Here is a 26582-nt window from a genome sequence, read left to right as displayed (position 1 = left end):
CAGGGGGGGCACACTGCCCCAGCTTCTCCGAAAGCTCAGGAATTCGGAAGCTCTAGGCTCAAGGCGAGGAGCCCAGCCCAGGCAGAGACCCTAGCAGACACCCCTGTCCGCCCCTGGGTCTCCTACTCACTGTCGAAGTAGCTGGTGTCGTCCTCGGCTTCGAGCTGCGGCACGAACTCGGCCTTGTGCCGCAGAAGCCCTGCCCAGTCCAGTGTCCAGAAGAAGGGGTGCTGCTTCACCTCATGGGTGCCACCTGCAGACACGCCTGGCTGAGCCCAGTGGGGCCCTGCCCCCCGGCCCTCTGAGCCAGTGGGGACCAAAACTTGGCCAACACAGAACCAGAAAGATGGGAGCGGGGAGCCAGCCACTCTTTAACAGCCCAGAGAGGAACAGAGCTGGGGCTTGAACCCAGGCCCTGCTCCTACTCCTGCCGGATTCTGAGATACCACCACCTGTAGAAACCCCACAGTCTTAGAAGGGCTTCCTTCCTGGGCCTTTTCCACACGTTTCTGCTCCATGGAGCGGAGCTGACTGCCTGAAGGTGTCCTGTTCCCAGCTTTGGCCCCACTGTTCTCTCCCGGGGCCAGGCTTCATCATGAGTGTGACCCACAGTGGCCGTGTTAACGGGTTCATGCACAGGTCTCAAATGTTCCCTGACTATCCACTAGGCGGCTGGGAAAACTGGAATAGTGGGATCTACTGGGCTGGGCCATCGAGGACTTAGGACACAGCCCCTGGAGATCTTGCAGGCTCACATACTCACTCAGCCTCAGTGCCCCTGTCTGTACCAGACCCAGCTACTTGCTGTTCCTTTAAGGTCTTGTGCTCATTCCTGGCAAACTCCTATGTATCCTTCAAAACCCCAGCTCCAAGGCCCTCTCCTCCACACAGCCTTTCAAGTAGAGCTCTTGTTTACCCCAGCCTCTACACATACCAGTGCCAAGTCGGTCCAGTGGGTTCTGCCGGAGGAGCCTGGTAATGAGGTCCTGGGCGTCAGCTGGAAGGGCCTCCTCCCCCTCTGGCCACATGATCTCATCTAAAAGGAGAGGAGGGAGTAACAGGGTGGGGATAGTTCTGCCTAGCACCTCCCCTCACTAACTGCGCCATTTGCCTTCTCTGTTTGTTCAACATACAAGGCTCAGTCCCGCTTCCCAGCTTTTGCTCTGAGCACTTTCCCCTCTTCTATGTCCACAGCTACCTCTCATACTTGCAGGTCTTTGCTCACATGTCATCTCTGAGGCCTCCACAGCTCTCTACTTAATGCAGCGTCCCGGCCCCCTGCCCCTCCCCTTTCTGCTTTCCCTTCTTGGCATTGTTGGCATCTAATTGCTCCATAATTGGTCTGAGCCCCAGGGCAGCAGACACTCAAACCCGAGGCCCCAGGGGGTGGGGAACGCACCACTGACCACCTGGCCAAAGAGTTCCTCAGGCGTGTCTCCAAAGAAGGGCACGCAGCCCACCAGGAACTCGTAGAGGACAATGCCCATGGCCCACCAGTCCACCGGCTTGCCGTAGCCCTGGCGGAAGATCACTTCGGGTGCGATGTACTCAGGTGTCCCGCACACCTGGGCCAGGCAGAACAGGGAAACTGAGGATGGCCCCCAGCCCAGGAGAAACCCCAGGAGAGACCGGGAGGCCAGGCCCAGGCTGGGAATAAAGGGTTGGTAGAATTAAAGGGGGCAGTCTATTTCCTCCTTTTTGCTACCAAGTCTTGCCATGTCCTGGGGTCAGGCTTCAGATGGAGGGGGCCCAGCACTTGGGGGCGCCTGGCCGCCCACCTGCTTGTCCATGAATTCCCTGGTGTCCTTCTCAATGTGGCCCTCGTAGAGGTTGGTGGCCATGCTCATGAGCCCGATCTTGGATAGGCCGAAGTCGGTCAGCTTGATGTGGCCGAGCGAGGTGATGAGCAGGCTGTGGGTGGGCAGGCGGCATACTCAGGGCTGCGGCCCAGGCACTGGCAGCTCCTGCTGCCCTGGAGCTTGGCTCTACCCAGGGTGGGCCAGAGACCCCCAGGGCACGGAGAGGTCCTTCTGGTGCACAGCCACGTTATCACAAGAACCAGTGGGTCTCGGGCACTATTACAAATTTGGCAAACATCTCTGTGCACCTACTGGGTACATCTGGTGTTGCTATTGAGCACCTACTGTATACTTTGCTGTGCAAAACTAAATTTCCTGAGAATCACAGCATCTCCCAACTCTGTTAAACCATCTCCTGAATACCTCTTGGGCAGTGGGTATCTACAGAGTGTTTTTGTGCCAACATCCATTATTGTAACACATTAAACACTTTGCAAGCACCTATTGTTTACCTACCATGTTGAAAAATGAACACACCTTGAGCACCTGGTGTATACAGATACATGTCTGTGCCCCTCATGAGTGGACCCATTGTTTAAAAACTCACACATCCACTGCGTGTGCTGCTGTTTAAGTTTTCTCGCTGAAATATATAAATGGTTTGCTACGTGACAGAATCACGTGCTCTATCTTTATAAAGTCACGTTTTCACGCACCTCCTGGAGGCCTCTGCAGCTTAAAAATAAATTTCTGGAGAGCTCCCCATAGAACTCTCTGTATATATCCAGGTTGTTGGATGAGCCATCTATTTGGCACCTACTGTGAACCTCAACTCTGTAAAGAAACAATTCTGTGCACCTATTATGTGCATCTGCTGCTTTTTAAAAAGAAGGGGTGTTTCCCGAGCAACCACTGCGTGCAGCAGCTGCGGGAAAAGCGATCGGGTGCAGCCGCGTGCTGCGGCACCAAGGCCACGTTAAGACAGCCAGCGTTTCCTGGGCCCCTCCAGGTACGCCATCTAAAAAAACGTTCGTTTCTTGCCCCGGCCGGGTAGCTTGGTTGTTCGAGCGCGGTCCCAACACGCCAAGGTTGCATATTCCATTCGTGGTCGGGGCACATACAAGAATTGGCTAAAGAATGTATCCATAAGTGCAACAACAAATCAATGTTTCTCTTGCTCTCTCAAATCAATCAGTGAAAGAAAGAAAGAATGAAAGAAAGAAAGAAAGAAAGAGAGAAAGAAAAACACAGTTCCTGGTTTTAAAAAAAATGGTTCATTTCTTGAACACTGATTACATATGCTATTTAAATTATTTTTTCTTCTTATAAATGAAATGATAGCATGCCTGGGCTTTCCTTCAAATCACGCAGTGGGGAGGGGAGAAAGGACTGGTCAAGTGCTGGTTGCCGTGGAGCCCGAGTCTGGGCACGGGGCACTATGCCCTTCTGTTATGGGATGAACTGTGTTCCCCCAAATACACCTGTTGGAACGCTAACCCCCAGTAACTGTGAGTGTGACTTTACTCGGAGACAGAGTCCTTGGGCACGTGGTTACCTGAGACAAGGTCAGATTGGAGCAGGGAGGCCTCTGACCCAACACGACCGGGGTCCTTATGAAAAGGGGAGGTCTGGACAGAGACGTGCACGCAGGGGGAGCGCCAAGTGAGCACTGGGGTGAGGCTGCCACAAGCCAAGAAACTGCCAGAAGCTGGGAGAGAGGTCCCTCCTCGGAGCAGATCCCTCCCTGGTGCCTTCAGAGAGGGCACAGCCCTGCTGACACCTTGATCTTGGACTTCGGCCTCCCGACTGTGAGAATAAATCTCCTGTTTAAGCTGCCTGGTCTGTGGTATTTTGTTAAGGCAGCCCTAGGGAGCTAATGTACCTTCTCTTGATTTTGAGGTGTATTTGAAACTTTCCAAAGTGAAAATGAAATAGTATTTTTCTCAGGCACCTACTGTATGCACCTACCCCTCTCTCAACCCTTTAAGGTTGGGCAACTTCTCGCCCCATCTTGCAGATGAGGGACCTGAGAGGGGCAGGCCCTTCGTTGGGGTCTGACCTGAGAAGCTCAGAGGACCCCACCCCACTCTGGGATGATCTCAGAGAGGCCCATTGGACACAGAGCTTCCTTAGGGCATTGAGCACAGGCCTAGGTATACAGCAGGTGCCAAATACACATTTGCTTTGTTTTCTAAGCCTCTTGCAAATTACGAGATGCCCTGAAAACATGCAGGGCTCTTACTGCTTATGTTCACAACTCCACATAGCAAGTACCTGAGAAACTTGGGGTTCTTGCCTCATATCCACAGGGCACTCAATACATGGGTGAGCCCTTTCCTCTGTACACAGCAGGTGCTCAATTAGCACAGGGGAGACTGCTTTTAAAATTTTGTAGGGGTTACAAAGCATGAAGGGTTATTCACATTCATGCTCACATCTCCCCCTGTCACCCAGAGAACTGGCACATAGTAGGAGCTTACTAGATGCTAGAATAAAATAAACATTCTAAGACTCCCAATAAACATTCGTCTCTTCCTTTCCTGCACTAAAACATAACATGTGCTCAAGATATGCGTAGTCCCTTTCTTCACATATAAGGTCTAGCAGCACGCACGTTCCCTTTCCCTGAATACAGCCGATGCCGAAGTGCACATTCCCTCTCCTTGCCTGGCCCCACATCCATAAGTGCGCAGTCCTTTTCCCCTGCATACAGCAAGTGCCTATTAAGCATTTGTTCTCTCTGTACACACCAGGTGCTCAACATGTGCAAGTTCCCCGCCTTCCTGCTAGTAGGGACCCCATGATGCCAAAAGAATCCAGATAGGTGGAACTACTGAGCAGCCCCAGACCCCACTGAGGCACCGCCCCCATGGCTCTCTGGGCCCCACCCCTTGCATGGCTCCAAACCCTGCCCTCAGCCCTCCCAAGCCCCGCCCCCAACCCTCCCGGGCCGCCCCTGAAGCCCCAGTCTCTCACTTGTCAGGCTTGAGGTCCCTATGCACTATGCCGTAGTTGTGCAGGTATTCCAGTGCCAGCACCGTCTCCGCGAAGTACATGCGGGCCATGTCCACGGGCAGCGGACCCATGTTCTTCAGGAGTGTGGCACAGTCGCCCCCTGCAAGGGGCCAAGGTGCTCAGAGGCGGAGGCTGTACAGCCCTGACCAACTCCTCCGCACCCTCCCTGCTTGGTGCAAAGGTCCCCAGTGGTACAGAATCAGGGTGGAAAACCGGGCAGGGCTTTGGGGAGGGTAGACCCTGCCTCCTGATTCTCGCCCCCAGGGCAGCAGCTCTGTTAAGGGTGCGTCCTAAGTGCACGCTCTCTTTCCTTGGCAGACAGCACGCTGGTAAATGGCCGTTCCTGCACTTACCGAAGGCCCTGCTCTATCCTGAACTACAACCTGAAGCCAAACTCCTCACCCTGAGCCCTCCCCTATTCTTCCAGCCTCCAGGCCTCTGCCCACCAGTCTCCCCTGCCTAGGATGTACATCCTTCCCCTATCCTCTAGGGTCCTGCCCTCCCACTCTTCTTTGGGCTCCCCCAACCCCGATCCCCAATTCTAGACTGACAGTCCCTAGGGCAGGCTGGGACCCCATGAAGATTAGAGCACGTAGCACCCTGGCCCAAGGAGGGGCTTTCTCCCAAAAAGAGGGTGAGCTCCCTGTCGCTAGAGGCATGCAAGCCCGAGGGACCGCACCTTCCACGTACTCCATGACCATGCAGAGGTGGCGCCGGGTCTCAAAGGAGCAGAACATGCTGACCACAAAGGGGTTCTCGGCGAAGGTGAGGATGTCGCGCTCCACGAAGACCTGCTGGATCTGGTTGCGCAGGATCAGGTTCTGCTTGTTGATCTTCTTGATGGCAAAGCGCTGCCGGGTGTCCCGGTGCCGCACCAGGTAGACGGCCCTGGGAGGAGGTCCAGGCTGGCTGAGGCCTGAGCTCAAGGCCCTGGCAGACACGGCACACAGACCTGGGCCCAGCACCGGATCTGCTGGCCCTGGCCTGTGTCGAGCTCTCCACCTGGGACACCCTTCTCCATTCCTGACCCCTCTTCCTGGGTTTAAGCTGCCCTCCTTGGTGTCCTATTAATGAGCCAGACGCGACCCTGGTGTACTGGCCCTTACAATGTTTATTTATTCACACCAGGCTGAGACCCATTATCTCAAAATCCCGCACCAAACTCAAACCGATTTAAATATAGTCCAAATAAGCCACTTGGCACCTTCTGGCTTCATATACCTGGTGAAACTGCACCCCACACTCGCAGCCACAGATAAACCCCGGGGCTATAAGGAACCCACACATGCTGTTGCTGCCCTTTGGGGCTCTCTCACCCAGAGACTCGCCACCATGCCATTGGCCCCCTCTCCCATCTTGCTCTGAGGGTCTCAGGCTGTCAGGGACTTTCCACGCCCACCCCTCTGCAAATCTGTCAGTGACAAACAGGGCTCACTGCATGCTACTGCCACCATGTGGTCACCTTTTCTCCCGATCAGAGCCCACGACACCTGGACCAGGGACGAGGCCGTCTGCAGCCATGCCTGGCTGTGTTGCAACTCCTCGTCCCTCCGCAGGCCTCAGTTTCCCTGCTGTGTACTCAGAGGCCACGGGGCCTCAGGCATCCCCGTGGGTATGTGAGAAATGGGCCTACGGGGCACCCAAGAACTCACCCGTAGGCCCCATTGCTAATGAGCTTGATGGTCTCAAAGTCGCTCTCGCACGGCTTCCTCCGTGACGCGCCGACCAGGGCACGGCTCTAGGGGGCAAGAAGGGTTCAGGGTCCTGACCCCCTGAAGAGTGGGCTGAGCTCTTCTAGCCCCCAAGTCCTGGTGCCTGATGCTACTTCCTCTCGCATCCAAACTTCTCCAACTCGGTGTCCCAGTTTCTGAGCTTTTGCCAAGCTGTGTCCTCCTTCCAGAAAACTCCGACACAGCCTCCAAAACACCTTTCCAGTGCCCCCTCCAGCCCTGCCTTGCCCTACCTCCACAGCACAGCAACCTGACTTCCCCCACCTCGCCCCACAGCCACAGCTCCAGCACCAGTCACGCACACCTTCTGCAAACCCAGACCGTCCCATGGCTGCCTGGTCTGCTCTGAAAGAAAATAAGACAGGTGTGGGTCCCATAGCTCCGTGCCTTACCTCCAGGGACTCGGGTGCTGGGGCTTGTTCTCTGTCATCGAGGTGACTCAGAGGCACCATCTCTGCAAGATGAGGGAGAAGCCTTAAGTGGGGCCTCTGCATCTTGCCTATCACCCAGAGATACCCTGAGGGCCCATCTGGAGCTGGGGACGCAGAGCCTCCCCTGACCAGCTCCCAGGATACTGCCAATGAGCCCCCACTGTGTCCGAGTCTCAGGCAAACCCGGGAGGCTGGACTAGACAACTGAGGGGCTGTCCAGGAGGGCTCCGGCTGCTCAGCCTTGATCAAACCCTGGCTCCCAGCCTTGGGCCAGTGAACACCAGCTGTGACCAGGCTCCTGGCAACCTAATGACTCCTAGCTCAGGGTGTGGCCCAGGGGGAGCCCCCGACAGTCCAGCCCCAGGGCTCGGCAGAAGGTCCGAGTGAGTGGCCCCTGAACTGTAAGCTGTGGCCGTGGCAATGAAGAGTGCCTCATGGTCCCAGAGCTAGGCTGGGATGTGATACAGCGGTGGAGCCTCAAGGGTGAGTGAGGCCAGGGCTCAAACGCAGCCCCTCCCATTCTCAGTGGGCCCCCCAGGGGGCTGGGCAGGTGCTCTGCCCCCACAGCCTCAGCAGCCACCTGCCTGGTCACTGCTGCTCCCTCTGACACCAGGCCACCCCCAGCGCCACCTGCGTTATCTTCACTGGACAGACAGGAGGATGGCTTTGGCCACAGGGCCGGTCCACCAGTGGTTGGCCTGGGCACACCTGTGTCCGATGCCCTGCTCACCCTCATCCGCCTGCTGCCTCAGTCTCTCCAGCTTTGAACGGGGATAATGGCAGCCTGGTCCCAGACTTAACACAGCAATGACGCTGGGTGGGCACCGACAACTATGTCCAGGTCCCACCAAACCCCTTGCCTCCCCCAGCTTCCCTGTTTGCTCCTCAGCTGTACCCCCTTTGCTGCTCTGCCAACACACCAGGCATAGTCCCACCTCAGGGCCTTTCTTGTTCCCCCTCCTGGTTCTCCCCCTTTGCCCTGCCAGGTCAGCATCTGGTCGCCTCTCCATCCTCAGCTTCAGTATCACCTCCTCTCAGAGCCTGCCCTGACCACCCCCGTACTGGGCAAACCTGTTCCATGCTTCCCTCGTGGACCCCCTGCCCTGGCTGTCAGGGGGTTCTTCCCGAGAGGTAGCCCCGTCCAACTCCCAGTCCACCTCCAGGGCCACAGTCGGATGAAACTGGCAACAGGCTTTGTGAATTTGCAGGACGATGTGAATGTCACTGCCAGTGGTGGTCCCCTGGGGTTCTGGCCCGTTTCAACCTGGCATTTGAGGACACTGACTACTCAAGGCCCTGGCAGGTCAGGGGTCCAACGTGCAGCCAGCTGACCCGGGGCCTTGGACACTTCGCCCACAGAGGGTCCCACAGGTGACCAAGGGCAGGAAACAGAGACAAGGACAAGACTCTACTCCAGCCTCTCCTCAGTCTCCTCCTTCCCCCCTGCCCCACCCAGCTCACCCTCAAGGGGGTCCTTAGCCAGGCCCAGCTGCCCAATGATGTACTGCGGCAGGTCCGTCTTGATGCCCTGGCCCTCTCGGGCCTGGCCCTCAGCAGCCTCCAGCAGGTGGTAAAACTCCTCAGGGTCAAACTCCTGGGGGTGCAGAGAGCTTGGTCTCACCTCCAGGCCTTCGCAAGGGCCGTGCCTTCCATCTGGAGCACTCTGGCCAGTGGCTCCAACTTGTCCCTGGGGTCTCAGCTCCTGTCCCATCCTACAGGAAGCCCACCCCAGCCTGGCAGCCTCTTGAAGCCCTACACAATGGGGACTGTGTCTCGTATCTTGGGGATCTGGTCTCAGCTCTGCGAGGCCCCTGCCTCTGGCCGTGCGAGGGGACTCACGAGGCACTCGAGGAGCCTTGCAGGCCGTGAAATGATGATCAGCAGCTTCCGGACCAGCTGGACAATGAAGCCAACCTCCTCACTGTCAGAGCGCTCGTGGGCCTGGAGGCAGGTGGGCGGGATGTCACTCGTTGGCCTTGTCCCTGCCCCACCCAGGACCCCCAGCCCCAAGCCCCGCCGCCACACACATCCTGCAGCAGCCTCTCCAGCTTCTCTTGCATCTCTAGGAAGTAGCGGGAGGTGACAAGTGCCTCTCCAGACTTGGCCAGGCAGTCGCGGGCCAGCTCGACGATCTGATGGTGGATGAAGCCCAGGACGCCGTCGGCCACTGCCAGCCGGGCACCGGGTGCAAAGGCGATGAGGAACTCCTGCAGACGGCCCTCCATCTGGGCCGTGGCCTGGGCGGGGGAGACGGGCGACCCAGTCATTGCATGGGACTGGGGAGCAACATGAGCAGATGGGAGCAGGGGAGACAGCGGGGAGAGAGATGCGACCATGTAGCCAGTGGGGGCAGGGGATGGGGAGGGGGGCAATTGAGACCAAGAGGGAAAAAGAGAAATGGACAGATGTGGGGACACAGCCAAGACAGAGAGTGCCTGGCTATCACACAGACGGACAGCAATGTGGATGGGTGTTGGGGCCGGTCCAGTCACAGGGCACTGCCCACCTTCGGGAACCTCTCCCGGTACACGTGGTTCATCATGACGATCTCGTTGTCGAAGGTTCCTGTTGTGCGTCCAGGGCTGAAGGGGGGTGATGATCAGCTGGTGACACAAGACCTGAGACCCAGCCCAGGGGGAGGGGGCTGAGCCAGGCCAAGGCAGGTTCCTGGCCAGCGGGGGAGGAGGAGCCATGGAGGGGTCCAAATGCCAGCCCAAGGAGGTGCTAGGGCAGGGGCTAGCCGTCAAGGGCAGGCGGTCAAGGCCCACCTGAGGCTGCGGGAGCGGGGTCGAAGGCGGGGTGAGCGGTGGCCACCCTCTTCATCAGCCACACTCTCCGAGCTGCGGAAATGCTTGGACAGGAAACGTAGTTCGTCTGGCGTCGGCTGGAAAGGAAGCTGGTGGAGACGCTCCCGGGAGGATGAGCTCGACTGGCAGGAGGGTGTATGAGGGCCACGGGTTGGTGGTCAGCACCACAGCCAGGACCCCCAGCACTGGCCCTGAAGGCCCAGGCTGCCGGCTGATCATCAGACAGTAATACACTCCTGCCTGGCTCCTCAATACCCCAGCTCTGATGCCCCCTCCTCCAGGAAGCCGTCTCTGGCTGTTCCCTTGGTAGCCCCAAGACCCCCTCCAGCCAGGCCTTGACCCCACAGGCTAGGGGTATCTGTATATGCTAGACTGGGGGGCTCCTGGGGCTAAGGCTGGGTCCTCGCAGGGACCTCCACATCGTCCAGAATGCAGTACTTTGGCAGAAGCTAGGAGTCTGTGAACTGTACAACTGACCCCTGGGAAAAACCAAAGACATGTCCCCCTCCAACCCTGCACTGCCTGTCTGCCCGCCAAGGGGGACTGCAGGTACCGAGACAGTGGAGCTGGGTGTGTTGGTTCCATAGCCAGAAGACGGGAGGGATGCCAGGGACCATCTTCTGCCATCAGCCCTGGGGAGGAGAATCAGAATTGGAAGGCAGGCATGGCCCGTGCGGTTTGTGGGGCCCATGGATGAACACTGAGGCTGCTGGATTCTGGCCCTGTTGGAAGGGGCACTCTACAAGGCTGAGAACAGCGATTCAGCGTGGGCACGTCCACTAGGTGTCTCTTCTTCATCATTCAGACACCTCCTCTGAAGTCCTCCCTGACTCCAGCTGCCAATGGGTTCCTACCCGCCCCCCCCAATCCAAGCTGCCACCTCTGAGTTGTACCTGGTGGGGTACATTCTGGCCACCACCAAGAGGACTCCCCAACGGCCAGAGTCCAGCCCCTCAGCACAGGGCGTGGCAGACAGCAGGCACTCAGTAGATGTTGAATGAATAAGTGACATTTGAATGCCTGGCACACAACAGGTCCTCCACCAGCTCTTACGTGAACGAATTACTTTTAGGGAATTAGTGATTCTTAGGCCTGGCGGTGTCCCCTCTTCCCCCCAAGGGCTCGTTGAAATTACCTGTCTGTGCGAGGCAGGTGGCTGCAGAAGGCAGAGGCAGGGGCAGAAACCAGGGGGAGGGACCACGGCAGGGCAGGGGTCAAGGGATGGGAAAAGGCCAGTGAGGAGGCAGGTCCACCAGGTGCATGTGCCCTGCCTGTCCCTTCACCGTCAGAAGGACAGCGTCCCCCAAAGCCAGGGACTACTCACCTCCGGGCAAAGGGGAAGCTGGCAGCTGACACAGCTGAGAAGTTCCGGGGACTATCCAGCGGGCTGTTGCCTGCTGAGCAGGAGGCCAGGGGAAACTGAGTCATCAGGGGTGAAGGCAGGACACAGTGCCCACCCGCTTGTTCCCATGCTCACCAGTTGGGACTGACAGAGGTGACAGGGGCCGGGAGAGGGTTGGTGAGGGTGTTCCTACCACGAGGCTCTTACGGTTCCCGCTGCGGCAGCTGTAGGGGCAGGTGGGGATACGGTTAGGTGTTGGCCCAGGGCTGTAGCCCACATGCGGCTGGCTTTGGCGCAGGGCGGGAAGCTGGGCACAATCGCTCCCACTTTGCCCCTGGCTGGAATCCCCTATGGCCCTTACTTAGCCCAGATTTCAAGGCCCGGCATAACTCACATTTGACAAGTATTACTAATATTAAATCTGCTATTACTGTTATTATCAGTGGTGGCATGAAGCACTTCTGGCTTCCTGGTGGTCACCGCGCATGGCCAGGAGCCCCAGGCCTGCCTTCTCAGGCTTCAGTGTTCACACTCCCACCCCTGCACCTTTCCCACGCCTGGCGGGAGCTCTGGAGAATAAGCAGAGGGTGGAAAGGACCCCAGAGCCCACACGTGGGGTTAAGACAGTCCCCCGTTCCATTCTGTGCACCCTTTCCCAGGATACTGGCCCTGTCTCTTGACAATATGCCTCCCCAAGATCCCCCCAAAATGCCAGTCTGACCCTTAAAAACTCTGAAGTCAGGATATTGCACAGCTGGGCCCTGTCTCTTGTCCTGTCAAACTGTTGCCCACATTTCTTTCTGTCTTGGTTCCTTCTGGCCACCAGCCCCTGCCCAGGCTGAGACCGCCCATGCCCTGGCTCCAGCACCCACCCTGGCAGAAGGAAGCTGGGAGCGACACTGCCCCCCCACAACCCTCCCAGAGCAGTCGCCCAGCAACAGCTCTGCTTGCTGCCGAGTGCATCAGCCCACACACCCCTGCCGCCAACGCAGCTCAGCCGCAGCGCTGCACAGGGAGGGAGGCGAAACCTCAGCTTCGCCAGGCCAGGAGCAGTGTCCCAGGCAGAAGGCACAGTGCAGGCCAAGGTGGGAAGGCATGGTCAGCCACTGACCCAGGCAACAAGACAGGCATGGGGCGGGGGGCAGGCGGTGTTTAGATCCAGCCTGCCCAAGGCTGCCCCTCTGAGACTCAGTTTCCCCATTGGTATACCTTGCAAGTGCTGGGAACCTTTTTCTTTTTTAGAGAGAGAGGGAGAAACATCGATGTGTGAGAAAGAAACAGATTGGTTGCCTTCCGTCGCACCCCAACTGAAGACCAAACCCACAACCCAGGCATGCGCCCCGACTGGGAATCCGGTTTGCGGGACAATGCCCAAGCAGCTGAGCCACACAGCCAGTGCAGGGTGGGGAAGATCGGATAAAACCGGTGCCCATGGCTCAGCTTTGGTGGCAGGTACACAAACTGTCATCTTTCCCTGACAAGGCTTGTGGGCCTGGTGCACAGCCATGTCCCCCCAGTGAAGTAAGTCACCATTTGTCAATCCCAACAAGCTAGGAGGTGGGAGGGACCACACGCACCCATTTCCCAGCCCGGGGAAACTGAGGCCACAGATGTCAACAGCCACAGGGATTGTCCTCTAATCTGAGGTAGAGAAGCAAAAGTGAAACCCCACAGGTTCCTGCAAAACTTCCTGCCTACCCCCTCCACACACACAAACGCACACGCACACACACGCGCAGGCACACACCAGTCCCACATCCGCTCCCCGCCCCTCACCTGGTTCCTTACTCCCACCTCCACCCTCATCATCTGTCACTTCCAAAAGCATTTGGGAAAAACACTTGGCGGCCCACCTCTTGCTCTCAGGCAGGGCATTCTTGAAAACAGCCTAACAGGAGGTGTCAAAGGGGAAGTGGGCACCATCTGTTCACTTTCCGAGCATCTGTGGAGGGCTATTTGCTGAGCCCCCCCTGGAGGAAGCCCAGGACGCTGAGAAGCAGCCCAGCACCACCCATGTGGTTCAACAGGAGAATATGGCAGAAAACAGGGGCCTGAGACCAGTTTGCCACACCCAGCCCCTGAGGTTCCCACAAACCTTGTGTGGCTCCCCAGGTTCTGGGAGAAGGGTCTAAGCCCTTGGACTTGGCATTCAAGGTTCCACTGCCCAGCCTCTGCCTATGCCCCCCTTTGGGAATGCCACATCCCCGCAGGGATGAGACACACAAGCACAGAGAGGTAAAGGAACTGCCTGAGGTCACACAGCCTGGCAGTGGCTGAGCTGGCATTTGAGTCAAGGTCCAGTACTGTCCACAGGACTCACTTAGTATCTGCTTTTCAGAAGGGGAAACTGAGACTCCAAGAGAGGCCAGGAGTTGCTCCCGGTTAAACCCAGCGACTGGCACTCCTGACACGACCACATGCACCCCGGCCTCTTGCAGCACATATGTTTGTGAACCAACATTTCTAGCTGGGGCCCCGAGGAAAGATCAGCGTCAGTTTTTCCGAGAAGCACCTCCCCAGGTCAACCTGGGCCTAGAGCCCTGGGTTCAGGGAGTCTCAACTCCCTGCTGCCTCATCCACCCCAACTGCGACCCACCCTGACAGACAGACACCCCAGTGTGGGCCCCGAGGGGACATCAAGAGGGTGTCTGGGACCCAAGTGGATACCTCGATCCCAAAGCGTCCTCTTCCGTCCCCCTACCACCGCAAACAGTGGCCCTCGCCACACCTTGGAGACACACTCTTGGCCACTAGTGTTTACTCCGCCGGCGCCGTGACCCCTACCTCTTGGAGCGCTGCAGCAGTGCGCCCTTGGCCAGGCGGCTCCTGTGGCCGGGAGCCGCCACCGCCGTCCAGTAGCTGGGGTCGGACATGCTGCTTCTTCCCTTTGTGCCTCCCGAGGCCCCGGAGGCGCGGGGGCGCTGCCGGCAGCGGCCGGGGGCGAACCTCCGCAGCGGGATCGACCCCGGGAGCCCGGTAGCGCTGGGCGGGGCGAAGGGGGGTGCACCGCGGGGCACTGAGGAGGAAGAGCGCGCCGGGGGACCCCGCCCTGCGGGGCCTGTCAGGGGCGGGGGAGCGAGGCGGAAGCGTTGCCAGCAGCTCCGCGTGCTGCCGAGTGGGCGGAGTGTTGCGAGGGCCGCGGGCGGAGGGGTGGGGTGTTGCCTGGGCCGCGGGTGGAAGGTCCGGGCGTTGCCAGGATGACAGTGGCAGCGGGGACCTGGCGTTGGCGGCAGCTGGAGGTTGGGCCTAGGAACTTGGCTCCTTTCCCTTAAAATGTAAATCTGATCACGGACCCCTTTCTCTCTCTCCGGGGGCGCTAACCCCTTCTGCTAAGTGCGACACGCAAGGCCCATCCCTCGGCCAGGCGGGACTCTTGCTATCGCCCGCTGGCTCCACTCTTTGGAATGCCCTTCCCGCCTGGCAAAATCCAGCGTTCCCTCCTCCAGGAAGCCTTCTTTTGTGTCTGTCCGGCGTTGTCTTTCCCAGGCTTGGGGTCCCAGCATCTCCCAGTACAGGGCTGACACAGGGGGCATGTTCAGCAAACTAATTCAGGGCATATGACACGCTCTGCCAGTCTGTTCGCCAGCAAAGGCCATCAACCTGGCTACTGTCAGGAATCAGGTGCCTGATTTAATTTTGCAAGTCTCAGTCTTTTCAACTGTAAAATGGGAGGAAAACGGGGCTGATGAGAAGATTACAGGAATTATTTGTAAATGTAGCATCAGGCTAAATTCCAGGCCCCTGTTTCGCCAATCTACACATAACGCTCGTGGAATGGAACAGAATCAGAGGCACAGAAAGCGACTGGCATTGGGCTGGGGGTTCAGCTCACTGTGTTCACCATGAAAGGAGAAATGTCTCATGCAGTAGACAATAAATGAATGCTTCCTCCTTTCATAACAGCCTCAGGAAGTCAGGGGCAGCATCACCCCGCGGGCGGCCCCTTTGCAGGCCACACCGCACTTTGGTAACTGGACCACAACTGATGCTGGAGCCCAGACCCGTATTTGAGGAGCGGAGGCTCGGGTATGGAGTGGGTGCTGCTGCCCTGTGTGGCCCTAACCTGCTGATCTCTCTTGCCACCAGTTTTGCTTCTCAAGTCTCTCTCAGGCTCCCTACCCTGTCTCCTCATATCCAATGTCACCCCCAGGTGGCCCGTCCTGTGGCCCAGACACCTGCTGTGTGTCTCCCCAGGAGTGCTCTCCAGGTCTGCCAGGGTGAAACACTCATATTTGGCGATTCATCCACTTAGTGAATGTTGGTTGAGCACCTACTGTGTGCCTGCCCCTGTGCCAAACCCTGGGGACCCAGTGAGAACAAAGCCACAAATAATCCTTGCCCTCAGGGGACCCCAGTCTGGTGCAGGAGGCAGAGAACAAATGGGAAACAATTAAGTGAACAAGTTAATTTCGATCACTGAGGTGGAGGGGGGAAAAGGACAGGTGTAACACTGGCAAAGGACAGGTGTGACACTGCAGCCAGCTGAGTCAGGGAGAAGGAAGACAGGCACCAGCCATGGAGAAAGAGTGCCCCAAGTAGAGGGCACAGCTCATGCAAAGGTCCTGAGGCAGGGCTGAGGGGAACACGCCAGCAGGGCTGACAATGTAGGCACTGTGGGCTCCGGGGAAAGCACAGGTTTACTGTAGGAGCCATGGGGAGCCATGGAGGACACCTGGGCAGGGGAACGGTGTGTTCTGGACTATGTTTGTAAACCTAGTCTGCTATTAGCAGCCCCCGTCTGCTATTATGAAGAGGAGCTGTCGGGGGCAAGAATGGAGGTGGCAGGAGGCTACTGAGGGACTGTGACAGGGCTTGGGAGGGGGACACTGAGGCCTGGACCAGGGTGGGGCTGTGGAGACAAGTAGGTGGATTCTGGACTTCTTTTGAGGCCAAGGGGCTGGATGTGGAGATGAAGATAGGAAGGGTCACCGATGGCCCTTAGGCGTCCAGCCGCCTGTATAAGGGGAACTCAAGTGGCCCCAGATCTGGGGACCCAAGTGAAGATGAAGCCACAGTCTTGTATCACCATATGCTGACAGGCTGTGCCCACAACCTCCCCCAACATGTGCTGGGGACACTTCTGCACATGGTTAAGAAAGCAGCTGTCCCTCATCCTCAGCTGCAGCCTCACACTGCACCGCCTCCGCGCCCCCATCACACCCACTGCACTGGTGTCCCCAGTAGGTGCTTCTCCCATGTCCATCTGGCCTCAGTTTCTTCCTCAGCAGGGGGGCTGCAGCTGACAGTGAAGAGGGCCTGTGGCCATAGCAAAGGCCTCCTGTGGGAGACTGGCTGAGCCACTGACCTTTGGTGCCAGCCCAATACCCACCAAATCACGTCCCTCCCCTGCTCACACCGCCTCTGTGGCTTCTCACTGCAGTTACAGCAACACTACACTCCTGAGTGAATGCCTCTGCCAGAGCCCAGACCCTGGCCGTGATTAGGGCTCTGCCTCTCTGCTTGTATTAGAGATTGTGTAAATGGATGAGCCCCCAGTGGGTGTGCAGATCCCCCCAACCCCTCCCTGGTCTGACCACCTGAGCCCTTCCCGCCTGCCCATGAGATGTCCATACCCCTCCCAGACCCATATCCTGTGCAGCTCCCAGCACCCTGGGTAGGAAATCCAAATTCTTTCTATCCTTGGCATTCAGGGCCCCAGAAGGAACACTCCTCTGATAATGCCGTTCCTGCCTGGAACAGCCTGTGTCTCCCCCTTGTCTGTGAGAGTCCAGCTCAGGACCTTCTTCAACCCCTCTTACCACCACCACCACCACCCCAGGCAGTGCCCTCCCCGCTGCCTCCCTTCTGTGCACGCCACAAGCATTAAGTGAGCGCCTGGTGTATACCTGGCTTGCCCTGAAGGTATAGGATGACTAGGACAGATCGAAGTCTGGCCCTCAAGGTTTCTTCCAGACTTCTGGGTAAGAAAAATACCCCAACTGTCACTCAAGAAAACGTGAAAATCACACCCATGATAAGGTTTGGATGAGAAAAATAGATGGGTATAATGAATGTAACCAGGACTTGAGCACCCTTAAATAGGGGGTGTTCAAGGAAGGCTTCCTTTTCTGTGGGCTTGATGGAGATTTGAAAAATGAAGAAAGGAGGCCCTGGAGAAAATAAAGTTCTGGGCAGAAAGGACAAGTGCAAAGGCCCTGAGGCTACACTAGCTCACATTCTGGTAGTCCAGGAAGTTGCTGGGCTAGAGCAGGGGGAGTGATGAGGGGACGAACAAGGAGGAGTCAAGAGGGTGGAAGGGGCCAGATCCACCCGACGGGAGGCTGAGGGGATAAATGTGGGCTTATTGCCAGGATGTTGGCAATAGGAGAGGCAAGGACCCATTTCCTTGCCTGGCCCAGAGCAATAGGCTCTGCTGCCCCCTGGTGGCGACTGAAGCGGCCCAGTGACCTCAGCTAAAGCCCCAAACTGCCTCCATTTCCTCCTGGTAAAACTGGCTCAGCTGCTCTCAATAGGTTCCTGGGATCTCCAGGGGTTAAGGCCAAGGACTCAGTCAACTCTGGCCTGACACTGTCTCCCAGGTGCCTCTGGGCATCATAATCCGAATTCCCATGCCTCTGAAGTCCTGAGTGTCCTCCTCTGCTAAGCAGGGGCTACAGCAGTCCCTGCCTCCCACTGGGCAACCTGACTGGTCCAGGCCCACCATCTCCTACCCAGATGTCGTCCTAGCCACCTCCCTGCCTCTGCCATCTCCATGCCTGTCCTCCGTTCCAGCAGACCCTTTCTTCCCCTTACAGCAGCCACAGAAGCTTTATAAAATCTCACTTCTGCCCCAGGACCTTTGCACATTCAATTCCCTCTGCCCGTTGCCTCTTCCCATAGTTCTATCCACATCTCAGCTCAAACACAATCTCCCCCGTGAGGTCCCTGTCCGAATGTATTTTTTTGTTCATCCACTTGTTCATTGCCCACTTCCTGATAGTCCCATGAATGAGGGATTATGTTCATCTTCTTCACAGCTATATCCTTAGCACCTGGCACACAGTAGGTGCCTACGAAGTGCTTGAGTGAAGTGACTGAATGAAGGTATCTGCCTATTGCCTAGTACCCAACATAGGTTCCAAATTGTTCTCTTCTTCCCATTAAAGGCCCGTGGGAAAAGCCTGAGCAGCTCATTCACTTTAAGGTCTAAAGGACTGATGGGCCATCAAGTTCTAGACACCACTGACCCTCACACCTGTCGCCTCCCTGCAGTGGTGCCTGAGCTGTGCAAGAAGCCCAGGATGACCCTAGTTTTCTGTCTTGTATGAGGGCAAGATCCTGAGCCCCACCAGTCACAGAGGGTGGCTCAAACTCTTAACAGACTCTGGTGGCCAAGCCGGCCCTGCTGCTTGGCCCCCTGACATACTGAACCAGGAGAACTGGTGTCTCCTCTCTAAGCCTCGGTTTCCTCAGCTGGGAAATAGGGTCAGGAAAGGGGCCTTGCTCCCAGGGACGCGGAGGGAACAGGAGGCTGATGCTCAGTCAAGCTGGGTCTTTTCTGCCTACACCTTTTCACCTGGTTAAGCTTGGGTGTGTATGTGTTCAGAGGGAGAAACTTCCTGGCCAGCTGAGCTAGGGAGGATCCCTGAGGTCACAGCCTGGGAGCCAGGCCGATTCACAAGGAGGGTTCTGAGCGCTGTGAACCCAGCATCTGTCTCAGGACCTTGGGCAACAGCTCAAGTTCTGGCCTTGCCTGGGCCATCTGTCAGATAGGGGACATGCAGGCAATGGCTGAAAATGGAATTTCCCCATCAGGACCCTAGTGTGGGTCACAGCCCCATTTTATGTAGGGGTAAACTGAGGCCCAGAGAGGCCAGGCCAGCAGCCCACAGTACCTTGGGGAGGGAGCTGGGTCTGGGCAGTTTCCAAGAAGACTTTGGGGTACCAGGGTATGTCTGAGCCTCGCCCTGCTCGCTGACACTTACCTCCAGGGGTGCAGGCCCAGGGAAGGGCTACAAGGGCTGCAGGGGCTGCTGGGGCTCAGCAAGGACGGGCTCTGGCTACTCGGAGATAGACTGCAAAGAGAGAGGCCAGGGACGGTGAACCTGGCAGCGGCCCCTGCGCGTGGCCTAATCCAAAGGCCGGACTAGGGCTCCGGTTCTCCAGGAGAAGGGAGAAGGGACCCAAGGCCCAGGATTCTAGGTCTTCTGCAGGCCTCGAGGACGGGGCCAGACAGATGACCCAGGAAAGCTCCCTGGAGGCAGCGGTGCGACTCTGGACGACTTAAACAGAGACTCAGGGGAAGGGTGGTTGTCAGCCTGGCCCTCCCCCCCTTTCCCCTTCCCCAGCCACTCACTCGAGGGTCAGCGCCGGGATGTGCAGCTTGTCCCTGCGTGACTTCATGGTGAGGCCGTGGCCGCGTCTACACGGCCGGATACCAACGCTCCCTTTGTGGCCCCCAAACCCTGCTTGTGGTTCAATCCGATAGGGACCGACAGACACGGACGTGGGGACAGCACACCAGGCGGACGCGGCAAGGGGGCTGGGCCGCAGGGGGCCCGGGGGGCGGGCTCTCTCCGCCTCGGGGCGGGGCTCGGCGCCCCGCACCTGCGCGCAGGCCCAGCACAGTGGCAAGAGCGCTTAGGTTGCGGGCTGGAGTGTCGGGTGTCACTCCCTCGTGGGGAGGGACACCGGAGGAGGAGGGTACTGCCAGGTCCCAGGTCCGCGGAGTGAACCGAGGGAAAGGAAAGGCTTCACTGCCTGCCCGCCTGCATCATTTCTCCATCGCCTGGCCCCGCTCGCTCTCCGACTCTTCTCCTGCCCTGCTCCCTAGGGGTATTCGGGACTCAGGATGTGAGTAGGCCCCGCCCCTATTCTCCACCCTGGTAGTTGGCGACCCCTGGCGGCGGGTCTCAGCCTGTGTGCGCACACCCGAGAACCCCGCCACGCCTCCAGGCCTGTGCTCGGTGGGATCCCTCTGCCGGGAACGTCGGCCCCTCATTCAGATCCAACTTTGGCCCCACCCGCCCCTCCTCTGCAGAGCCGTCCCTACACGACCACCCGGGGTGCCCCGAACCCCACCCTCCCTCACGCCCAGCCAAGACCGCGAAGGATGGATGTCCAAAGGACGGGTGTCGTCGGTCTGGCACTGGCTCCCTTGGATCCCCGGGTGGACCCAGTCTGGCAAACTGCAGGTGGCAGGGACTAGGCAACCCTCAGGGAGTCTTTGTCCCAGTCCTGTCCCGTGGCGCAGGACTTTGCCCTCTGTGGTTTGGACCGATTCACTGTCCACCACCCCACCCCCAGCCTGGGCAAAGGCGAGGGACAGTGCTCGCTATCAGGGCAATGTCCAAGCCCCAGCCTCTACTGAGGCTTTCAGTCTCCTCCCCCCACAGCTGCACTATTCCCAGTGCAAGGAGAGCAGATGGTCAGGGCTTGAGGGCCACTCTGTCCCCATCCCCACCATCAGATTTCAAACTCTCATCCCACCCCCAACACTTCCCCTTTCTTCTCTTCCTGCTTCTTCCCTGTGCTCACTCACCCCAGCTACCCCTGTCTCCCAGCTCTTCTTCCAATGCCAAGCTGGTTTGCACCTCAGGACCTTCACCCATGCTGTTCCCTCTGCCTGAAATGCTGCTCCCCTTAGACTTTTCCCCTGGCCTCTCGCTCTTGTTCCAGATTTAGGCTCAAATGTCACTTCCTCCAAGAGGCCCCACATCTTCAGGGCTAAAGCCAGTCTGTCCGTTTCATTTCTCTTCTTCATAACATCACTTCACCATCGCTCTCCCCGAGAGTCTGAGCTCCATGGGCAGAGCCCGCCCATGACTAGTCTCTGTGTCTCCTGTGCCTGGAACAGGGCCTGGCACACAGTAGATGCTCAAAAAAAAGTTTGTTGAGTGATTTCACTGAGGGACAAGACAGTTGTACCCTCAACTTGGTCGAACACATCCCCAGAGATGGGTATCTGCACTCACACACCTCCAGACCACCCACGCGAGGTAAACCCCACCCTCTCCAGAGCTTTGTTTTCTCCATCTGTTAACCAACCAAGGCACTGAACAAATTGTTCTTTGAACCTTTGGGGATCCAAAAATGCCAACCTATAGGAGCACTTATGTGACCCTGAAGGATACAATTTTCTACCCATGTTCCCTGAAAGAAAGTGAGCTCCCCAACAAGGGAGGCAAGCAAGCGACTTCCAGGATGTTAGGTCGGAATTCTTGAGTCTGGACTCTGGATGCCAGAGAAGTTTGCCCCCTTCTGAGCTGGGTGCTCTTGAGCCAGTGATGCAACCCCTTTGCACCTCCGTTTCCTCATTTGCAAACTAGCCTGGGCCTCGCAGCCTGTGGCGAGGCCAACAAGTAAGGCCAAGTGAGGCACTTGGGAAGCCCTTTGCAAACACTAGGGATAGGGTCAAGGTGGGAAGCTTTGTTGTGATCGTTAAATAAATTCACAATTCGGGGGCTTCTGTTGAAATTTCTGTGCCCGGGACCACGGGGCCCCCACCCAGCTCACCAGCCCCAGGTGAACTCACCCACGTCCACGGCGAGGCAGGCTCAGCTCCTTCTGAAAGAAGATGAAAAGAGTGGTCATTTCCAAGGAGACAAGCTCTTCTCATCCCTGGCCCCCCACTCATCTCACCCAACAGTGGGCCCCATGTTCACTTTGCCCCAGCGAGGCCTGCTTTCTGCTTGCCCCGCATACTGGGCTCAGCTCCGCCTCGGCATGGCATTTTCGCGCCTGCTGTGTCCTCTGCCGGGCCCACTCTCCTGCCCCTCTAGTGCTAGTTAATTGCAGCTCATCCCTCAGGTCTCAGCTCAAGTATCCCTTCTTCCTGGACTCCTAATCTACCTCCCTGTCCAGCTCATACCCCACCTGTGTTAAAATAACTTCATTATTTAAAATAACAAATCAGTTACATTTACAAAGAAGTATGCCAATAGTGGCTACATACTAATAATCTGTCGAGGAAAGAGAGGTTCCTGAGTCTGCCTCACTCTGTCCCTCCCGGATCTGAAAGTCATTCCTTCTTCCCCGCAGAGCCTACTGGGGCTGGGTCCTGGCACTGGTGAGGAGTGGGGCACTGACCCATCTCCCTACCAAAGGCCCGTTCAGAGCCCAGTGAGCTGGCCTGCCTGACCCTGGGTGCTCTCGCCACAGGCAGGGCGAAAGGCCTGTGCTTGGGGTCTCCTGTGAACCCAGAGTGCACTCTCAAATGTGGCTCACCCAGGAGAGTTTTTAAACTCTCAAAAGGCTGTGCAGCACGAGTTGAGAGTCTACGACCCCCAGACCTGGGTCCAGATCGATGATCTGTTCTCTCCTGGCTGTGTGGACCTTGACCGAGGGACTGTACTCCCCACGTTTAAGTTCTCTCATCTCCAATTTGGAGATCACATCAGGAAGGTTCCTGGGGTGGATCAGCCATTATTATTTTTATTATTGTTGTTGTGCGTTGTTGCACTCACAGCAAGGGCCTCTGCGGACCATCCTGGTAAACTTTACAGTTCGCGAGCCACCTACTGCACATCAGGAGCAGGGGCCATTTTTTTACAGTCTGGGAAACTGAGGCGCTGGGGGAAGCCAGTTGCCCACGCTTCTCGGCGGAGAGCAGGTGGACAATCCCGGTTTCTTAAGAGATGCCCCCCACTCACACATCGGGGGCGGTTGCGTTCAGGACATACGACTATTTTTACCTAGGTGGGCTCCTGGCTGCCCACGTCCAGAGCAGGGCGTTCGCTGTGGCAACCAGTGACTTCATCGGCCCCCACAGCCAATTGGAGGGGGCCGGAAGGGGCCAGGTGCTGGACAACTTTGCTGGAGCAGCTGGCAGGGTCTCCGGGCAGGGGGAAGAGGACGGTCCATGGGGGTGTTGCATCGCCCAGCTACTTTGAGCTCAGAAAACCCAGCCGTTCAAGGTGGGGGGAGGCCGACCTGCCTCTCTGAGGTCTCTGTCTGCTTAAATACCTCTGGGGACCGGGAGCTCACTACCATTTGGGGCAAAAGATCATAGACCCAGGATCCACCACCACCACTAGGGTCTCCTTCTTCCCCCTCCAATCGTAATGGGAGCTTACGCTGGCTCCCCCATCCCCCAACTCCTACTAACCAGAGAAATGGATGAGCTGGGATCTGAACCTGGGGCACTGGCTACACCCTTCCGAATACCACCCATTTCCTTACTAAGCCCCTGACAGCCCTGGGTTCCCAGTCCAGCTACCCTCCATCAGGGCTGTGTGACCCCTCTGTGCCTTAGTTTCCTCATTTGGAAACCGGCCCAGTTACATAAGGTCCTGAGAGGGATCAAGGAACAAGCTCAGGGTGGCTTCTATAAATTGGGGCCAAGCCAATAGTTCTGTAAGGTTAATAATAACCACCAATTTAACCATAAATATAAATTTGCTTACAAAATACAAAAAGATGTAAAGCAGCAGAGAGAGGTGAGGGAAGATGGGCAGCCTCCCACCCCCAAGGCTGGGCCTACACGGAGCTCTCCCTGTACCGCCCCCAAACCTGGGCTCCCTGCATCTTCTGCTTCCACCCTCAGGCCCCTATTTGCCAGCTGTTGCCCACAGAGTGGCGTGACTCCCGCCTAAGGGGGAGTAGGAGGTGCTGATGATCCCCTGGAACTGCCCTTTAAAGATAATATTTACAGCATCTTCTGTGCTTGGCTGGCTTGGCCTTGCTTCCTCCCCTCCAGAAGCCTCAGCTGTACCCTGAGGAGCCCCCAGTCTAGAGGAGACAGAACAGGGTACATACACCTCCATACTGGAGGCATTAGAAGGGACCCAGAGGGAGAGAATGGGCTGGAGGGGGCTGGCAGGCTGGGCCAGCAGGCCGGTGGGAAACAGAAGCGTGGAGGCGTGCCTCTGCAAGGTGGGCACCAATCCCCATGGGAAGTTCTCAACTGGAGACAAGTGGGAGAGATGTCAGCAGGGACCACATCACACAAGCGCAGGGGCTCTCTGGAGGAGGAGAATAAGTGGAACTGGGCCATAAGGAGGCAGGATGACCTTCCACAGAACCTCCCTAGCAGCACCTGAGGCAAAGTCCAGACACAGGCTCTAGGCACTTTCTCCGCCCCTGAGGCTCTGTTTGGAGATCTGGTGCTTTAAAATTCTGTTTCCAATTGGGAGATGATGAAAAAATAGTAATAGTCGTGGAAGTAATAACAGCTCATGTTAACTGGCTTCTATAAATGCTACACAGAAGTCTGAGCTTAACCCAAACCAGGAAGGACCAGTCTCTACTTCTTCCCCTGGTTCACATCCGACACAAACTGGCGGCCTGCAGACTGGTGGCCCCGAAACTGGTGGTCCATTGGCAAGTGTGTGGTTGGTTGGAGAGGAAGCAGGATGTGCCTGGATTTAAATCCCGATTCTCTCACCTACTCGCTATGACACCCCGACAGTGGATACATTTCTCTGAGCCTTGGTTTCCTGTTTTGTAACATGGGACTCATCAGGGAACGGCGCTTCCTCCCCATGGAGCAGGCCCCCACTTCTGACGTTAGCAGCGCCCCCACTCGCCTACCCAGAGGCAGTTTCTCTATTTTAGGAGGCTGCGGGTGGGGCTCCAGTCTAACTGGGGCTTCAGGCGGGGCCTGTCCCTTCACAACATCCCATTGCTCACCAGTCTGTCCTCACCCCGTCCTCTACACCCAGACCCCCCACTCCTGCCTCTGGCCTTGGCTCCTCTCCCTCTGCCCCCACCCCTACAGACTCTCCATGGTTGTGTGTTTTGGGGGGGGGGGGTCTGTGCCCTGCAGCTCTCCCCCCATCACCTTTGGCGGAGTTCACAGTTTTGCAGCAGCTTGGGTCCAAGACCCACCTTCCCCCTCCTTCACCAGCCTCAGTGCCCCCCACCCTCAGTCCTTTCTAGGTTCTAGCTTCCTTCAGCCTCTTTCATTTTCCCAAACACCCTGCCTGCCACCCGCTGCTGCCTCTTCTGCCCCAAGACCACCAGCAACACTTGGCCAGTTGCCCTTTCCTGGTGTGCCCGAGCACCCCGCATTACAGGTGACCACTCTGCAGGGTCACTGCTGCTTTGGCCTTTGTCATTCCCACCAGGCTGGGAGGTCCAGGAGAAGGAGGGATGGGGAATATCCTGCTGCATCTTCAGAGCCAGGCATAGAGCAAACACTCAATAAATATTGGGTCAATGACCAATGCCAGGTTTCCCACCTGCAACCTTGTGGCTTTGGTAAGGGTGTGATCTAAGCCCCAGAGGGAAATGGCAAGATCCTCTTAACTCCCAGAGAGGTTGCCACCGTAGTCACAGGGCCCCTGCATGGGTTCGAACAAAGGTTCTCTGCTCAGCCTCCTGAACACCAGACCAGGTCAAAAAAAAGGGGGCCCTTATGGCACATGGGGAAACTGAGGCCCCAAGAAGCAAGGGTGTTTCCTATTGTCCACCTCCCACATAGCCAATGAGCAGTGGCTTGTGTCTGAGAGCTGGTTAAAGATTTGGGTTAAATCCCTGCGGGGCGACCTCAGCCTAGTGACTTTCTTAGATACAGTTTCCTCATCTGACAAATGAGCGCCTGGACAGCCCTAATCTCCCTGGCTTGCCTTAGGGGTGAGCTGAGGCAGGAGCGCGATGGCAAGTTTTAATACCCATTAATTAATATTAGTGCATCACTCTAATGGGATTAATACAACGATGAACATATGGTGAGCGCTCAAGACCTGCTGTTGCTCATTTATTAGGGCAGCGGGGGAGAAGGCGAATCTCTTATCCCCTTTAAAGATCTCAGGCTAACATCTGCAGCCTCAGTTTCCCCATGTCTAAGGAGGCATACCCCTTTCCCGCCAGGCGAGCACTTTAAGTGGTTGGGCAAGAGGGAAAAAATCGGAGCGCGCCCCTCCCTCTCCCTCAGTTTCCCCTGGCCCGCCTAAGCCCCGCCCCTGCCCTTAGGCCAGGTCAACTAGGCCTCGCCCCCACCCGCTCAGGGGCCTCACCTGGAGCCCGCGGCGCCGCAGGAGGCTCGGCTCGTCCATGGCCATCTAGTCCGCGCTGTCAGCTTGCTCCAAACCCAGCTCCGCCGGAGCCTGAGAGGCCCCGCCATTGGCTAAGCCGGTCAGCTGGTGTGGCCTGGCCCCGCCCCTCTCCGGAGCCCTCCTGGAAGGCCCCGCCCCCGTTGGGCGAGCCCGCCCCGCCCTTCAGGCCCAGCCCCACCTCGAAGCTAGAAGTAAACATCAATGAATCCCCCTAGAAGAGAGGGAGTAGTATCATCCCCATTTTGCAGATGAGGGAACTGAGGTTGGAAGGGGTTAATCTACGTGACCAGAGCACAAGGCTGGTAGGATGAGGTGAGTGAGGCACTCGCCTTCGCGCAAGTTTTTTTTTATCCTCACCCGAGGACATTTTTTCATTGCTTTTAGAGAGAGAAAGAGAGAGACAGAAACATCCATATGAGGGAGAAATATCCATTGGTTGCCTTCTTGTCCACGCCCCGACTTAGGATGGAACCGGAAACCTGGGTGTGTGCCCTGATCAGGAATTGAACCAGCGACCCTTGG

The 26582-nt window shown here is 57.3% G+C and overlaps 1 protein-coding gene across 18 annotated transcripts in view; it reads right to left on the bottom strand.

Moving 5' to 3' along the window:
- Positions 1–26118, bottom strand: part of MAST3 (microtubule associated serine/threonine kinase 3) — a 34242-nt gene extending 8124 nt beyond the window's left edge. The window contains exons 1-20 of one of the 18 annotated variants that reach the window (XM_045195884.3): positions 26022–26092; positions 21599–21630; positions 19050–19139; positions 11260–11348; positions 11107–11179; positions 10918–10938; positions 10336–10414; positions 9744–9904; positions 9482–9557; positions 9003–9212; positions 8815–8916; positions 8437–8569; positions 6937–6998; positions 6467–6552; positions 5494–5702; positions 4776–4914; positions 1779–1911; positions 1400–1565; positions 935–1036; positions 131–253 (exon numbers count right to left, since the gene is read on the bottom strand). In XM_045195884.3, coding sequence (XP_045051819.1) covers positions 131–253; positions 935–1036; positions 1400–1565; positions 1779–1911; positions 4776–4914; positions 5494–5702; positions 6467–6552; positions 6937–6998; positions 8437–8569; positions 8815–8916; positions 9003–9212; positions 9482–9557; positions 9744–9904; positions 10336–10414; positions 10918–10938; positions 11107–11179; positions 11260–11348; positions 19050–19139; positions 21599–21630; positions 26022–26066 — 2131 coding nt within the window. In that variant the 5' untranslated portion in view covers positions 26067–26092. Of the gene's footprint in view, positions 1–130; positions 254–934; positions 1037–1399; positions 1566–1778; positions 1912–4775; positions 4915–5493; positions 5703–6466; positions 6553–6936; positions 6999–8436; positions 8570–8814; positions 8917–9002; positions 9213–9481; positions 9594–9743; positions 9905–10335; positions 10415–10917; positions 10939–11106; positions 11180–11259; positions 11349–13908; positions 14783–19049; positions 19140–19420; positions 19618–21598; positions 21631–26021 lie in introns of those variants that run through there. The other 17 variants (XM_053930667.2, XM_053930676.2, XM_053930677.2 and 14 more) reach the window with 17 other exon arrangements.
- Positions 26119–26582: the final 464 nt, after the last annotated feature.

This window comes from Desmodus rotundus, chromosome 9 (genome assembly GCF_022682495.2).
Source record: "Desmodus rotundus isolate HL8 chromosome 9, HLdesRot8A.1, whole genome shotgun sequence".
Lineage (NCBI taxonomy): Eukaryota > Metazoa > Chordata > Mammalia > Chiroptera > Phyllostomidae > Desmodus > Desmodus rotundus.
Note: the sequence above shows the minus strand (reverse complement) of the source record. Positions and strands in the feature narration are given on the sequence as shown.